This window comes from Bos javanicus, chromosome 11 (genome assembly GCF_032452875.1).
Source record: "Bos javanicus breed banteng chromosome 11, ARS-OSU_banteng_1.0, whole genome shotgun sequence".
Lineage (NCBI taxonomy): Eukaryota > Metazoa > Chordata > Mammalia > Artiodactyla > Bovidae > Bos > Bos javanicus.
This window is the reverse complement of record NC_083878.1, coordinates 80,006,614-80,022,966: the sequence shown is the minus strand read 5'-3', so window position 1 is coordinate 80,022,966 and position 16,353 is coordinate 80,006,614. Positions and strand designations below refer to the sequence as shown.

The following is a 16,353-nucleotide window of genomic DNA, read 5'->3' as shown; positions in this document are numbered from 1 at the left end:
ACTGGCTTACATCCAGTTAGGAAGCAGATCAAAAAGTCTGTGTCAGCAGCGGTCTGATTTAATAGAACTAGGTATGGAATATGTGGGTGGGGTAGAGAAGAAATGGAGTAGAAGGAGCAAGAGAGGGTATGAGGAAGGGAAATAGCATATAGCTTTTGAAGTGAGATCTGAATTTGAATCTTAGTCCTACCATTTATTACCTGTACATTCCCCGTCAAACTATTTAATCTTTTTGAGTGTTAGGTTCTTCACTGATTACAAAAAAAAAAAAAAAAAAAAAAAGGAAGGTGATAATGTCATGAAGTTTGCTTTGATGAAAAATAAAGTAACCATTGAAAATAACCAGCTCATTGTTTCTAACATTGTAGTAGATTATGATTACTAACCAATCAATGCTTTTTTTCTTTTGTAAACGAAAATCACAAAAGAATGACAACAATGAAGCTAGGAAACTACACTTACTGTCACATTTTGAAGTGGTAGCCAAGACTTCTTTCCTCGTACAAACGTTGGACCTACCTGCCAGAACGAAAGCCAGAGACTTCAAATATGAAGCCATGTAGTCCAGAGGCAATGAATCCACCAAATAAGCTTCAAAGATTCTAGGATGCTGTGTCTGGAACTCATCTTGGATGAAAGTAACTTGTATGAATAACTAGCTTCTTTATTTCTGAATGAACAATATCAAAATCGGTATACTCAGGCAGGTAGAGTGGTATTTTCATTTTTGCACTGATAGAAAGGCAGGGACAACAGACTAAAAAGCTCCAGTTTTCAAGAGTGTACTTAACCCCTATCTTTCCACTTGTGAAGACCCACTATTCTATAACAATGATGGGTAATGATTCATTCTAGCTACCAACATCCAAAAATGAGCAATGCTTTGTAAAACTAAGTAGGCTTCTGACATAGCCCTTTTGCAAGTTCTAAACTTACTCTAAAGAGTCATCACTATGACTTATACACAGAGGTAGTTGCAATGTTATCAACAGCATTGACAGCTCAAATGGAAATAGCTTGAAGGTAACCTGAGAGTTCAAAATGTTTTTGAAAACTCAAGAGAAAACCTTTGCAAATTAACAAAGTTGTGAGGTCTAGTCTACTTAAATACCTAATTACCCTAGGGATCCACAGATGATTCCATAATACCAGACTCGATGCTTTATTTCTCCTCCCCATCCCTAATTGTTCACTTTTGACTAATTCCATAAGGTACATGAGCTGTGGTGGTGCCATATTTCTGTGCCCCTTCAATGTGGAACATATGATCATCAAAGAAGAGATGGGGCCTTATCTTTGCCAAAATGGGACCTTTGGGGGCTCCAGCAAGGAAAAGAGCTTCGTCTATTTCTAGACCCCAGCGGCGAAGGGTTTTCAGCACGCGGGCGCCTGAACTGGCTGCACTCCTGGCTGTAACCAGGTAGGTCCGGATAGGGCAACATAACCGTTCGTCTTTGGCATAAAACTTCTTTTGCAGTCTGCCTAAATCTTCCATAAAGCCTTTCAAGGGACCCTGCAAAAGAAAATATGTCACAGCTGTCATCCATGGAGCAAAAGGAAGTGAATGCTAAAAAAGCAGATATTTATAAGAAACGTGTAATACTGCATGAAGCATGCAGTATAGACCAGTAATACATTGCTGAAACTCTTTCGTTTATTGTGATTATATTTCCTTGTATGGAACCATCCTTGCATTCTTAGAATACAAAATAGGATGGCCATATAATTTATCATTTGAACACACACATTTTAAGAGTGAAAGAAGCTTCTGTAAAAAGTTGAACCAGGGCAACAGACGTAAACTATCCATGGGAAAATGGGGTTACTCTAAAGTTTAGCTTAGAACTGAACCAAAACCACTACTTTTTAAATTTATTTATTTTTGTAGAATTGTACATTTTAATATTTATATAAAGTGTACTTTTCTATCTTGTTCAGTTTCTTCAGGGTTTGAATCCAATCTTGTCTATATTTACTGTAATTTATATATACCCTACTTCACACTTACTTTTATCTTCAACCTTTCTGAACACTTACTTTTAGCTGTACCTCTAGCACAGGACAGAGAATTGGATTTTGCTATGTGATACAATCATAAAGTCTTAATTTTTAAAACAAAACTTGAGTTTATAGCATAGGTGAAATTAAAATGTATGACCGTATCACAAAACATGAGAGGGAGGAATTAAGAGTGTACTATTGTAAGATTCTTCCGTTATACATGATGTGGCATAATATTATTATGAAAGTAGACTGTTATCAATTAAGGTTGTATATTATATATCTGATGCTAACTACTATAAAATCTAACATGAGTAATAAATCATTAATGGTTATGCAATTTTAGGAAGCCTAAAAACATACAATATGTACAACAAGTGCTAAGTCACTTCAGTTGTGTCTGACTCTGTGACGCCATGGACCACAGCCCTCCAGACTACCCTGTCCATGGGATTCTCCAGGCAAGAATACTGGCGTGGGTTTCCATTTCCTCCTGCAGGGGATTGTCCCAACCCAGGGGCTGAACCTGTGTCTGTTATATATCCTGCCTTGGCAGGCAGATTCTTTACCACTTGTTCCACCTGGGGAGCCCCCAGGTACAATAAGTTAAAAAGCAAAAATAATAAAAGGAAAAAAATTAAAGTTAACTCAAGATGAAACAAATCCAAAAAATAGGAAGATGGTAGATTTTAATCTGAGGCTTCCCTGGTGGCTCAGATGGTAAAGAATTCGCCTACGGTGCAGGAGACCCAGGTTTGATCCCTGAATCAGGAAGATCCTCTGAAGAAGGAAATGGCAACCCACTCCAGTATTCTTGCTTGGGAAATCTCATGAACAGAGAGACTGGCAGGCTACAGTCCATGGGGTCTCAAAGAGTTGGACACAACTGAGTAACTTAACAACAGCAACAAATAAGTTTCTGCTAATTGAAGGACACTGAACAATATTTAAATTAAAAACAAGCACAGACTGAGAGAAAATATCTGCAAAGAAATATATGATAAAGGACTTGTACCCAGAATATATAAAGAACTCTCAGAACTCAATAATAAAATGAAAAACAACCCAATTCACATGAGCAAGAGATCTGAACAGAAATTTTTTGCCAAAGAATACATATAATGGCAAATAAGCACTTAATAAAATGTTCAATATCATTTGTCATTAGGATAATGCAAATTAAAATCACAATGAGGTGCTACTATGTAACCACTGAACAGCTTAAAACAAACAGATGAAAAACAACTGACATCACCAAATACTGGCAAGGATGCAGAGTAAAAGATCTCTCATGGAAATGCAAAGTGGTATGACCACTTTGGAAAATAGTTTCCTTAAAGTTAAACGTATATTTATCCTGTGACCTAGAAATCTTACTCCAAGATATTTACCTATGAGAAATGAGATTTTATGTTACACAGAATCCTGTGTGAAAACGCTTAAAGTAGCTTTATTTATAAATGTCCCAAACTGGAAATGACCTAAATTATTGTTAAGAACATGTGGTTCATCCATAGAACAGTCTGCCTCTGCTGCTAAGTCGCTTCAGTTGTGTCCGACTCTGTGAGACCCCATAAACAGCAGCCCACCAGGCTCCCCCATCCCTGGGATTCTCCAGGCAAGAACACTGGAGTGGGTTGCCATTTCCCTCCCCAATGCAGGAAAGTGAAAAGTGAAAGTGAAGTCACACAGTCGAGTCTGACTCTTAGTGACCCCATGGACTACAGCCTACCAGGCTTCTCTGTCCCTGAGATTTTCCAGGCAAGAGTACTGGAGTGGGTTGCCATTGCCTTCTCTGTAGAAAAGGCTAATACTCAGCATAAAAAGGAATGCACTACTGATACACGAATGACATGAATGAATCTCAAATGCATCATTTGAAGTAAAATAAATCAAATTCAAAAGATTGCATCCTTTGGGGCTCCATTTATATGATACCTGAAGAGGCAAAACATTAGGGACAGAAATCAGATTAGTGGTTGACAGATCCTAAAGAGAGGGAGTACAATGACTTACAAAGAAACACAAGTGAATTTTGTTAGTATTTTGAGTTCGATCATGGTTTCATGTCTGTACATGTATGTTTGCCAAAACCCTCAGAACCATGCACTAAAAATGATGAATTATACTGTATATGAAGTACACCTCAACAACTCTGATTAAAACAGACACATACACACCCATATGCATGTGTGCGCACACACATACACAGAGATCACTATTCTAGAATGGTGAAATGAGACAGATATCAAATCAGGAGACAATGAGAGTGGATAAATTAATCCTGTCCAGCTGTCCCATTTGCTGGTGACCCTCAGATCTCCTCCATTTGAGACAATTGGACATTGTTATGACCAAACCACAAGCCCCACGGCCAACATAATTGAAAATCATAGTTAGGAATCATACCTCATAACTTCTTTCCCATCAGTGGAAACATCTGGCGAAGTCTGGTCTTTATAGAAGAGCTACCCTTTCTATGTGAAAAGTAGCATATTTTTCCACCGTCAGAAGGACCATATTATGGAAACAAGTATGCTTAATAAAATTCATTGGGTATTTCTCCAATAACCAGTGTTGAGCTTCACGATTGTTTAATGGGAAAATGATTTAAAATATGGAAAAAAGGAACTGATAAGTACAGAATCTAAAAGAAAGTTTGATTATTTCCCGGGGATGAGGAAAAACGGTGTTTTAAGATTATCTTGAAATAATTATTTTCAGAATTTTTAAATGCTATTTTTTAGAGATCTTGTACATTTTAATAATATTTAAAGGTTAATATACAATTGGCTCTAAATTTCAGCAAAGCAAGCATGTCAATTATAACAAAGGGTATTCCTTTTATTAGTAAACTTTGTTAACACTGAACAACTTCTTGACATGAGCTCAAGACTTCTAAACAAGCTATTTAGGAAGGGACTATGAAGTTAAACACACACATGAACACATAGAATTTAAATATCACTTGAGCTGTAATGTGCGGTAAGTTAGTAAAACATTCAGCTTTCAACTAGTCTCTTCATAGTTTTATAAATGTAATAAAACTAATAATATTTAAGTACATCTTAAGTTCAAGAAGAGCTGAGAAAAAAATGCCAATTAAAAAAAGGTCTTGGTAAGATTCACAGGTTAAACCTGAATGATCTATTGTTTCCTATTCAGTTTGGAGAAAATTTTGCTATTCAGATCTCCTTTGGTTTCGAAGTTGTAGGTTTTGTTTATTTTAGACCACAACTTTAACACTTCAATTCATGGATTGATTTCCCCAAACCTAAAATTTTAATTTCAGTTTGATTCATTGTTCATAGTTTGCACTTGTTTGAGGTTCATTATTTGACTGGATTCAAACTCTCAGTTTTGCAGATTTTTCTCAATCATGTTATGCCTTCATGGAGTCTGAGGTCATGGATGAGAGATTCAACAAGTTTACTGACTGGCTGGAAATGGTCTTACTATTTTGAGAACTTATTATGTAGAATTGGCTAATTTGTAAGCTGTATTACCTCTCTTTCTGTACTTATAATTTGGAGGAGATGAACTCTTTATCATGGGGAGAGGATAGAAACATTTCCAAAAGGATAAAAGAACACACACACACACACAAAAAAAAACGTTGGCAGCTTTAAAATGAGGAGTTCATGAAAGAAAGAGAGAAGGCTACAAAGGATAAGAAGTGAGAAGTGCCTAAAAAATTTTATAAAACAGTGAAGAAATAATTATATCTATATGTTGGAAAATGTGTAGATCAAAATTAAGCAGCTTTCACTGAACCTACCTGACCAAGAGGCTTATTGTCTGCTAGGGCTTCATGTTGGAAGCATTTGTCCAGCCCGTGATCCTTGGTACTGTGTTCAGGCTCCTCACAGAAGAGGACGGCGTCCCCATCAAAGACCACACGGAGCTGTGTGTCGCAGTAAGACATGTCCTTGGCGCCTTCATACATCGTTGCGGAGGCGATCCCTGGCAGACCATTGGAATTAATAAACAGTCTTAGGCCCATGAGTTTTAGGGTCTACTATTTAAAAACAAAACTAAGAATAGTCCTCCCAGACCTTGAATTTCCTCTCTGGCTATTACCTGACAACTCAACTCCTCTTCACAACCACACATCTCAAACGAGCTGTCTTTGAGCTGCCTCTGTTGCTATAAGGGATGGGAGGGTGTAAAATGGGTGTAGGACAATCACTGAAGACGTCCACCTCAAGGAAGGTCAAAGCTCTAACAGACAAACTTAGGGGCTTCCACTTGTGGAAACACCTTAGCAGAAAATCCAGTGACAATGATGTAAACAACATAATCACTGGAGCCCAAGGAAACACTAGTGAGACTTCTTTATTAACGAGAAAGAAAAAAACCAAGGAATACCTTCTTGTATTGCTTCTAGTACTTTGTCAGAATCCGCAGAAACATACAAGTTGGTAAGATATGCCTTCAAATAGCCAATGGGGCTTTTTCCTCCAGTCAGACAGAAGCGGTCAATTAGTAATCCTATTATCAGGCAAGAAAGACTTTGTTATGGCAGCAAGTTAAAGACAGCATGCTTACTGGAAATGCAAATTAAAGCTGCCTTCAGAATAACTGAGTGCCTAGAGAAATTTTCGAATTACGTTCATAGTACCAATATTGAAAAATGTCTCAGCTATTTTATATAATAGTAGGTGTGTCTGCTGCATAATAATTTATGAAGTATGTCCAGATAGGCCACGCCAGTTTACTGTCACAACAACTGTGATGGCAGGCATTATTATCCTCATTATAGAAAAGGAGACTGAGACATAAGTACTTGTTTAAGCCTACTAGATAACATTGACTCTTGTCTAGGCTAGAAGAGTGCACCTTTACTTCAGCTATAGCCTCCTCACTTGATGAGAGGGCCACCTGAGATGTGGCTCTATTTTTAAGTACCATTCCCATATTTTCTTAGTAACAATACAATGTAATAGTCAGTAGTGATAGGGTTTAAACTATTTCCCTAAAACTGAAGAACAAAAGGTCTGAAATTGTTTCTCTTGACTTGAAATTTTAAATGAGGTCATTATCAGACTAAAAATTAATAGACCTTTAAATGCCTTCTGAATCAACCAAAGTTTTTAAAAAAACACTAGATGCTGGTGAGAAGTCTGTAAAATAGGCACTTACATACACTATGGATGAAAGTATGAATTGGCACGGACTGTTTAGAAAGTAATTTTATATTTAGTAATAAAAGTATTTTTAAATTAAGTTTATTTATTTTTAATTAAAGGATAATCATTTTACCAAATTTAAATCTTATTTTTTCTTGGACATACCCATAAGACTGGACATGTCACTTAGCAAATAGGCTAAAGGTCTCCACATAAGTCAGGTAAATTCATAAGAGGAAAAATGGGGACCTCCCTTGAAACTCTCTAACACACTGATGGAGATGTCATGAAGAGTCTAGTGTCAAACAAATTTTCCCTGTAAAGGAATAAAGACAGTTTTGCTGGCATGGGTATGAATTTGATGTATGGGGCAAGCAGCCGGGGAGAGTCAGATGTTAAGAGTGGAAAGGAAAGGTAAAAACCTTAAAACCTTTAACATGCATCTGTGGTGAGCAAGAAGTCTGATCACACAGAGAAAGCCCTAGGCTGACGGCTCCTTGAAGTCAAGTTCAGAAGTGAAAAACGTAAAACAGAGAAATATATTGCAGGGCCTGGGATTAAGACTTTGAAATTCACACTTGACAAGTTAAGTCCAGAGCTTTGGGCCCGACTCTGGGCTGAAGTTAAAAATGAACATGGCCTCTCTTGTTCTGACATAGGCAAATAAACATTCTCACGCAGAAGGGGGTGTCAGTATCAAAGAGGCTGCATTAGTTAGGCCACGGCGAGCAAAATAACATGGCTTCTCTCTTCCAGAGCAGCAAGCTGTTCCTCCACACGTTATTTATTTTACTTACCGTAGTGATTGACGCTGTTTATAAGCCGCACTCCCACTTGGGCATGGTTATTAGTCATCAGTACAATATCAAATAAGTCCTGTTCGTCAGGATACAGCTCACGGAGTCTACAGTTGACATGCTGCAGTGCCTGCAGGTTACAAACACGGACGTGTGTGAGGAGGGCCAGGCAAGGTGGGCATCGGGGGTCTGGAGGGAACGGATCCCTTAGGTGTCCAATTCAAGCTCCGAAGACTCTTCCCTGAGAGATTGTGGCTCCTTTAAGGCAGGGTTATGCCATTCATTTCAGTATTTTCAGCCTCTCATACAAAGGACCTCAGCAAATGTTTATTGAAAGATGGGTGATGTTTTGGTTTACTAGAATTATTTCTGTGAGGTAGACATAAGATCAGGCTAACCCTTTTAGGGTTTGTCTATTTTTGTTTTTGATTCATAAAACCTGCCTTTTTTGATCATCTGATGATTATTTTTTATTGTGAAACATATAGGCTGCCTCAAGAGTTCTCATGTTATCCTTGCACAGAGGCCATGTTAATGGTCTCTATATTGTTCCAATTTTAGCACAAGTGCCGCCAAAGTGAGCATTTTGTCTATTTTTTAAATGTGAGTCTTTAGAATAGGTTTGTGGTTTCCTCCAATGATTCCACTATGCTCCATAACTACTTTCTACTTACAACTAGCAGAGGTGTCATTTGTTTCTGCCTGGTTATGATGTTATTGTATCATATTTGTATAAGCTGTATAGGGGATCAGAGCTAGAAGTGCTATACATTTTAGTGCAAATTCCAAGATTACTTTCTCTATTAAAATCATGCCCCTAAGTGCCAAGAGCATCTTGACTTTTTTAATGTGCTGTGTTTGGGGCAGGAGAAGCTAATGTGAATTTCATCATATTTGAATGGGGTGTTTCATTTCTACTACTTGGAATTGTAAACTCACTATTGCTTCTGGTTATTGCTCCTTCTGTGGAGGGAATGATCGTTTCTGTTACAGATCTCGGGATTTGGACTCAGAGTTCCAAACCTCGGGCTGCAGTCCCTCCCTCAACAGTGTTGAAGTTTCTTTGAAAATACAAAGTGACCTAGGGTCAACTTGCAAATGGCAAAAATGACAAGGGTGGACTAGGAATGATAGGAAAACTGGATGAGATCCTAAGGGTTGGCATGGGTCCTTGCCTGCCCTCTAAAGTCCTGGAGGGCCAGAGACAGCTTTGCAGAGTACCTTGACAAAGCGGAAGGCCGGCCCTGGGGTCAAGACGACATTCTCGTTGGTAAGCTGATACTCCATGTATTTCTCCAGACCCTCTTCATCATAGATTTTCCTGCTGTCCATCATGTTGAAGAGTGCCCCGGATGACACAGCAACAGTGATGGCATGCTTGGGTTTGGGCTGCAGAGAGGGGCACCAACAGGAGGACAGTCACACAGATACAAAGGGGTCAGGAATAGAGCTCATGCCAGGGTAGGGTGGGAAGCAAATAGGTGGTCCTGGCTTGGAGGACTGGGATGCTGGAGACAGCCAAGAATGGGATCCTGGCGTCTACAGTGCAGAGGGGCAGGTTTAGGGAGGAGAAGCAGTGGCCTGAGTGAGCTTCCCTGCACCACGGAGAGGAGCTAGGCCTCAGGGCTGGGCTGCGTGGGGATAAACCCGGGTGCCCAGGGGAGGCAGGCCCTGCTCACCGGCCTGGGGCGCGAGCAGTTGGGTGTCTTCTCGTACAGTGTTCTCACGGACGCCCAGTAGGCCTCATCCTCGTCCTCCTCTTCCTCTCGTTTCCTGGCCAGTTCGGACACACAGTCGTGGTCCATCTGAGAGGGGTAGAGCATCCTGCGCTGAGTATAGGATTTCCATTCAGAGGGAGGCGTGCGCGAGTATTCCCGCTGGTGTGTGTCCCTGGAATCGTGCGAGTCCCGGGAGCGGGACATGTCTCGCGTGTCCCGGGACTCTCTCTTCTCCCGGCTTTCTCGCATCTCTCGCCCCGTGCTGTGAGACCAGGTGTCAGGATTCTCAGACTTGGTGGTGCGCCGGGATGTGGTCTGCAGCTGGGCCTCTGGGGACATGGAATTCCGTGAGTCGAGTGGCATGTTTTGCGTGGTTGGTGAGGGCTGTGCTGACAGCTGTTTCGGTGACTCTTGATGGCTAGGGGAGGTGGATGAAGTCCGGGAGGTCGTGGAGCTATTGGGGAGCTGGAACAAGAAAGTGGGCCTCTGGGTTCCATGTTTGCTTAGGGTCCCTGTACTCCTCTCCACCCAGCTGGCATCAAGGAGCTGTCCCTTCTGTCTGTTCCATTCCTAGCTCTTACATGGATCCTGGTTCATCTCAGCTTCTTTTAAATAGGGCTTAGTAGTAGAAGTAGTAATTTAGTCGCTAAGTCGTGTCCAACTCTTGCGACCCTATGGACTGTAGCCTGCCAGGCTCCTCTAGGGATTCTCCAGGCAAGAATACCGGAGTGGGCTGCCATTTCCTTCTCCAGGGGATCTTCCCAACCCAGGAATCGAACCTGGGTCTCCTGCATTGCAGGCAGATTCTTTACCGACTGAGCTATGAGGGAAGCCCTTAAATAGGGCTTAAGGGGCTCCAAATGTTAGACATTTCTGTTATGTGAACACAAAGACAGTTCTCATTTTCCCCAGCTGCCCTGTCAGCCCCTTTCACTTTCTTTGTTCATTTCCTTTTGTGATAGACAGGGTGGAGGTCCTTTTCCTTGCTCCTACATAGTCGGCACACACTTTACAAAGTTCTGTCACTTTGTTCACATACACCTGCTTAGTCAGAGACCTCCAGGTAGGACAGAGGGCTTGAGTAAGGGACCTTGCTTGCCCCTGTCTCCACCTGCCACCTCCACTTAACTCAGCGAGTGGCTGGACCGGAAGTCCCCACCACTGAAGACTCTATAAAGCATCATCTCGGGGCATGTGTCTCCACCTTTGCCCCCTGTAGTTAAAGCAGCGAATACTGGGAAGGTCGGCAGGCTGGAGAATCAAGTGACTCCCCTTCAGAGTTTCTTGTGCCAGGGAAGTTCAACTGGAGAGAATCATCTTCTTAAGCTGGAAGCAATCTTTCTAGAGAAAGGACTCTTTCACTAAGGTGTAAGAGAGATTATAAGTATCCATATATCATTCCAGCTTTTGTGACTGTTTCACAAGTTTCAAAAGGCAAGTTCTTGGTTAAATTATTGAGCCAGTCCTCACAAAGATAGACAGATTGTTTCTCCCAGTGCCTGGGACCGGGTCACCCTCTGCATTCAAAAACTTAATCTCACGACAGACTTTTTCTTTTGTGTGACTAGGCCTAGTTAAGGGCTCACAGTGTCACACAGCCTAGTATTCTTCAACAATTTATCTCCTTTGTTGACCTTTTCACCCCCTCTTCTGAGTCTTGAGTACTCAATGAATAGTTTTTAAATGTGTGAAGTAAGGAAGGAGAAACCGTGGAGTTTAATCATTCAGGGAGCCGTTTAGAGACCTAGAGACTCTAGGTTTTGATTTAGTTCTGTGGGCATTACTAATGAGAAATCTTAGGTGACTCTGTGTTTCAGTTTCCTTACGCTGGGGATTAGTGGGGGTGGGAGTGGGTGACACTAATTAGCTGAAAGATATAAAGTACACAGAACAGGGCCTGGCACATAGAAAGTATCAATGCACATTGCTGTTATTATTACTATTATTCTGCAATGTGCTCTTCCCTTTCGTGCCCATCTCTACCTTAAGACTGGTGTTCTTGCTTCTGGACTCCTCTGCTGATGGAGGTCTGGTGGATGGGCTCCGTGAAGTTCGAGACCACTGATTTCGCACTACGTACCCTCGAGAGTCTGACTTCGGCAAAGTTAATTCTTGTGATCCCTTTTGAGGAGAGAAGAGACCCAGAAGTGTAATACCCCACCCCCACCCCCTGTCCTTCCACACATGTGCTGATGAAATAGCCATGTCGAGCTAAATATGGCAGTGATCAGTGAGAAGGTCCCTGACCTCTATAACCTGTAATTCAGCCTTAGCCCTTGTGTATTTTTCTAGCTCTGATTGAATCCTAACTTCTGTGAGGATCCATGAAGTGGGAATCTACCTGGAAGGGCATCCAAAACCAAGAAGCAAATCTGGTATCTCATGTTTTTTCACCTGTGACTCTAAGAGTCTTAAGCGAAGCTTAGTAGAGTTGAGCATTCTTCCTCCCTTTGCCCCACATCTTTCCTTAAGGATAAGCCTGTTAGCAGATGCTGAAAAGACATCTCCAGCACTTTTGACCAGACTGCAAAGATGAAAGCAGCTGGTACCTGGTTAAGGCTGCCGCAGGGCTCCAGGCACTGCAGGAGAAGGAATAGCGCCCTCTAGCACTCCCTTTGGGAGGAACAGGATGGAGGAGACCATGGAGAGGCAAGTGGACATTTCTATTCCCGTATCCTTCCCCTCACCCAGATTGCCTGTGGCTACCCTCCAAAATCAATAGTTTGATCTCTGCTCACCCTGATCATCGTGATCTGCCGGCCCTGTTCCCACAACAGGCACATGTGAATATAAATACGTATTGTGCGGCAGGGGCTAAGAAGTACTTTTCCCTCAGCTGCACAAAGGCAGCGTCTACACGATGGGTGACCCCGCATGGAGCAACATCTCAGCGAGTGATTCGGTATGACTGCACGCCTCATCTGAAAGATGGTGCAGAAAATGGTCAATGTGATGGCCAGACTCCCCTTCCCTCCCTGATTTGAACATAGACCAGTCTCTTCCCTTAGACTGAGCAGAGGTTTCTATACCACTTGTTCTGTATGAAGACTGGGATGTGGACTGGACTGGGAGGCAGGGACCAGCTAGCTTCTCCTAGGTTTTTCTCGACCTCTCCACAAGGGCATTAGGTATCCCTTAATGCACATCTTGATAGCTTGGTCTTTTCTCCCCAAACTCCACTGCCCCCTAATATTTTTTGTTATGCTGTCTACTCTTTAATTTTCTCACCAACTCTAAAGAGGTCAGCTCACCTGAGTGGTCAGACGAACTGATTTCTCAGAATCTTTTCTAGATTTGTCTCCTTCTAGGCTGTCTTTTGAGTACCTCGATCCAGTCTCATTCTTGACATGGAAACAAAGAATGTTTATTAATTTTTTACCTCAGGGACATTAGAAACTTTGGGTATGGGGAATGAAAGGATAAATAAGAATTAGAATTTGTCTCCTTGCCATTATCAAAAAATATAGATTTTAGATATTATTTTTTCCCCTGTTCTAACAAGCGTGAGTAAAAAGAATACATATCAGAGAACTATACGAACAAATTTTTAATATAGAAATTTGTTGATGTATAGATTTGAGGTGGTGGTAGTTTAGTTGCTAAGTCGTGTCTGACTCGTCTGACTCTTGTGACCCCATGGACTGTAGCCCAGCAGGCTTCTCTGTCCATGGGATTTCCCAGGCAAGAGTACTGGAGTGGGTTGCCATTTCCTTCTCCAGGGGATCTTCCTGACCCAGAAATTGAACCTGGGTCTCTTGCTTTACAGGCATTCTCCTGCATTTCAGATGGATTCTTTACCGACTGAGCCACCAAGAAAGCCCAATAGATTTCGAAACATGATGCATTTATCATTTGAAAAATGATAACGGGGGAAATGCTTTGGGATAATTTCCCAGAGGTCAGTAGCACTTAGAATTAAGTGTGGAGTTGCTTACACAGAACATTTTTTTCCCCATTACTCAGAAGGTTGCTTCTTATGGAACTTTTTCATTTGCCATGTAGAATTGAAACTTCTCTCTCTCTCTTTTTTTTTTTTTCCATAAACCAATTTTCTGTAGATCTGAGCCTCATCAATAATAGATTTTTAAAATCAAAGACCTTAATCCTATAGAAATCAATCAATAGGCATGTATTCTATCCGTATCATCTAACTATTCATAGCATCAAGAGTGAAAAGAGGTTTCTTATCAATAAACTAATAGGGAAGGCCATGCAGGAAAACACAAGATGATAACTTATTTCATGGACATCTATTCCATTTTTTTTTTCATTTTCAATTGCAGGAAATACTATTTTACTGGACCAGTATTTCTATTGCTTCCTGCCAATTCAGTAACTATAATGCAGTCAAGATTAATATTATTTATCTGTTTAAGGAGTCAACTTCCAGCATAAATTGAGGTTTTCAAGGGCAGTCTGTTAATCTCTTTATGCTCTGTGTCTTGCACTCACGAAAAATCTCGAGTTGAGTGATTGAGTCTGTGTCTGAAGAGAATGGCATAGCTGTGCATTCCTAGAACTAATCCTAAAATCTTTTTGTCACCGTGCCCCCAAACACACAAACACCACCACCACCACCGTAAAATCCCGCCACTTCTAAATCCAAAAGATATTTGAATCCAGTCCCTCTTCTCCATTTCTTTTACCATTGCCTTGTTCTAGGCCTTTAGATCATTATGGACATGTAATCTTAAAATACAGCTTTTAACCAGATTTTATGGCCTCAAATCCTCTCAACTTCTAGGTCTATCTACTCGATTTATTTATGATATTTATAAAATATAAATCTACTGATGCTTTATTTTCAGGTGCATTCTTCATTCGCTTGGTTAGAGAGACAAGAGACTCATGCTGTATCCTGTCTACCTGTAACTTGTATACCCTCCACTCTACATCTTATCTCTGTTCTATTTATGCCAAATGACTTGTATTTGTCTGTATACCACCCTTATTTTCTTAAAACCTCCTTTTCCCCTCAGTGTTCTTCAGAGCTAAGCTCAGCATGACCTGGGAGAAGTTCCCAGTGTTAAACATTCCTCCGTGTTGCCTGTGTCTTGTGTACACACTTTTACTGAGCGCCAAATTGAACTTTGTTTATGTATTCTCTTTCCTACTAGGCTGTGCATTCTTCAAAGATAGCAACTGTGTTTCACCTCTTACCACTCGCGTATGAGCATCTGCTCAATGAATGCTGATTATTGGATGGACTTACACCACATGCTTTCAGCTCCTTTTCCTCCACTCTCCATATTCTTTACCTCTCCTTTTGTTTCTATGTGTGGTCATCCTCTGAAATTTGATTGCTGCAAAGCATTGCCCCCGAGAAAAGGATGGGCTGACATCTATGTTTCCTCAGTTCTTTGGCAAGATTCTAGGACATTCAATTCACTGACCTTCTTTTTCTGTTTCAGAGATGTTTGACTCATTTCTCTAACTACTGATATTCTTTTGTTGTTATGTAGGTTTTCTTCTCCCCAGCTCCATTTCCTGTTGTTTCTGTTGCTCAGTTTAGGTTTGCATTTAGAATGTCAAATTTATGACATCATATGTGATTCCATAGTAACCAGCTGACTCTGTGAATATGTGACTTTTTAAAAAAAGAAATAGTATTTATTTGAGTGCATCCATTCATAACCATTGTCTGGGTTTTTATGAATCAATGTCTAAACAATGTTCAAATGTTTAATATCATCATCAGCATTACTGTTTCCTTCTTTTTAAATCTGTCTAATATTTCTAAGTTACTTATCCTATCAATCCCGTTTGTGGGTGTACATTTTCTGGTACTGCCAAAATGAATGGCAGACTCATTTGTGGGCCTGATCAATTCTTACTATTTATCCTGACACACTTTGGAGAACTTTCTGAAAATCTGGAGACTATTTTTAACCGCTGAGACCTGTTCTACGCTTGAGTGTAGCTTCAGTATTTGGTGTATCTTTCACAATGGCAAGGCCACGTCCATTCATTAAGTTAAAGTACTTAATATGGATAGACATAGTGTGGCAGAATGACACTTTCACTGTTTTGCCTGGTGTTTGCCCCATCCCGAAACATCTAAACATACATCTGTCCCTCTTGTGTACACACAGAGAAGAATATGTAAAATCCAGTCCCTGACTCTGGTGTATAAAGTCCAATAATGTTCTTCACTTATGGTTCTGCTTTTAGGTCAGAGACATGTGCCATGTCTATCTGATATTGTCAAGCCATCATGGACTGAGACAGGAGAAGTTCTGACAGCTTTAATCAAAGTTCTCCAGAGGTCTTCTAGATAGTTGGTTATGTACACTCCAGGTTAGACTGCCTGGTTTTCCATCCTTAAATTCTGTCCCCTCCCAGCCCCCATTTCTCACTGTGATCTCTGACAGGTTGTTTAATGATCCTAAATCTCAATATCCTCATTTAGAAAATGAAGATAATGATGGTATCAGCAGCAAATGGCAGTTGTGATAGTTGAAATATAAAGTTTTGAAGACAATGGCATTCATGAGTTAGCAATGGACACTGTCCATGTCACAAAAAGGATGGCTTGGGGCATGTTGGGCCTCATGTTAGTCAACATAGCTGCACCTTTCCTGAAACAACTGAATAGCTTATGGAAGGAAAGAAAAATTTGATTTTCCTGTTGTCTTCATCTGCCACTTGAATTGGTTTGCTGCGTCCATTTTCTCCTGCTGTGTAACAAATCGCCATTTATTTATCAGT

At 40.7% G+C, this 16,353-nt stretch overlaps 1 protein-coding gene and 1 non-coding gene across 6 annotated transcripts; both read right to left on the bottom strand.

The window, feature by feature from the left end:
* Positions 1–1,146: 1,146 nt before the first annotated feature.
* Positions 1,147–15,176, bottom strand: NT5C1B (5'-nucleotidase, cytosolic IB). Of its 5 annotated transcripts, none has more exons than XM_061433245.1 (10): positions 15,039–15,176; positions 12,897–12,986; positions 12,384–12,566; positions 11,629–11,766; positions 9,607–9,732; positions 9,149–9,316; positions 7,928–8,057; positions 6,370–6,492; positions 5,780–5,964; positions 1,147–1,513 (listed from the first exon to the last, which is right to left on the bottom strand). In XM_061433245.1, exons 1-10 carry the CDS (start codon positions 15,069–15,071, stop codon positions 1,190–1,192), a joined length of 1,500 nt encoding a protein of 499 aa, XP_061289229.1. In that variant the 5' UTR covers positions 15,072–15,176; the 3' UTR covers positions 1,147–1,189. The 5 variants fall into 5 exon arrangements, with proteins under 5 accessions (XP_061289229.1, XP_061289226.1, XP_061289227.1 ...); XM_061433242.1 differs by having other exon boundaries at positions 9,607–10,110; positions 15,039–15,175; XM_061433243.1 differs by lacking the exon at positions 15,039–15,176 and adding an exon at positions 14,858–15,023 and having other exon boundaries at positions 9,607–10,110.
* On the bottom strand, positions 8,406–8,512 carry LOC133257861 (U6 spliceosomal RNA). The gene has a single exon (XR_009739722.1). It is a non-coding gene; the product is annotated as a U6 spliceosomal RNA (small nuclear RNA).
* Positions 15,177–16,353: the final 1,177 nt, after the last annotated feature.

Coding starts and splice junctions, on each gene's coding strand:
- NT5C1B (XM_061433242.1), bottom strand. CDS start 15,071: ATGAGTCAAACATCTCTGAAACAGAAAAAGAAG. Junction 9,317..9,606: donor ACTGCTCGCGCCCCAGGCCG/GTGAGCAGGGCC, acceptor CCCTCTCTGCAG/CCCAAACCCAAGCATGCCAT. Junction 8,058..9,148: donor CGGCCTTCCGCTTTGTCAAG/GTACTCTGCAAA, acceptor TGTAACCTGCAG/GCACTGCAGCATGTCAACTG.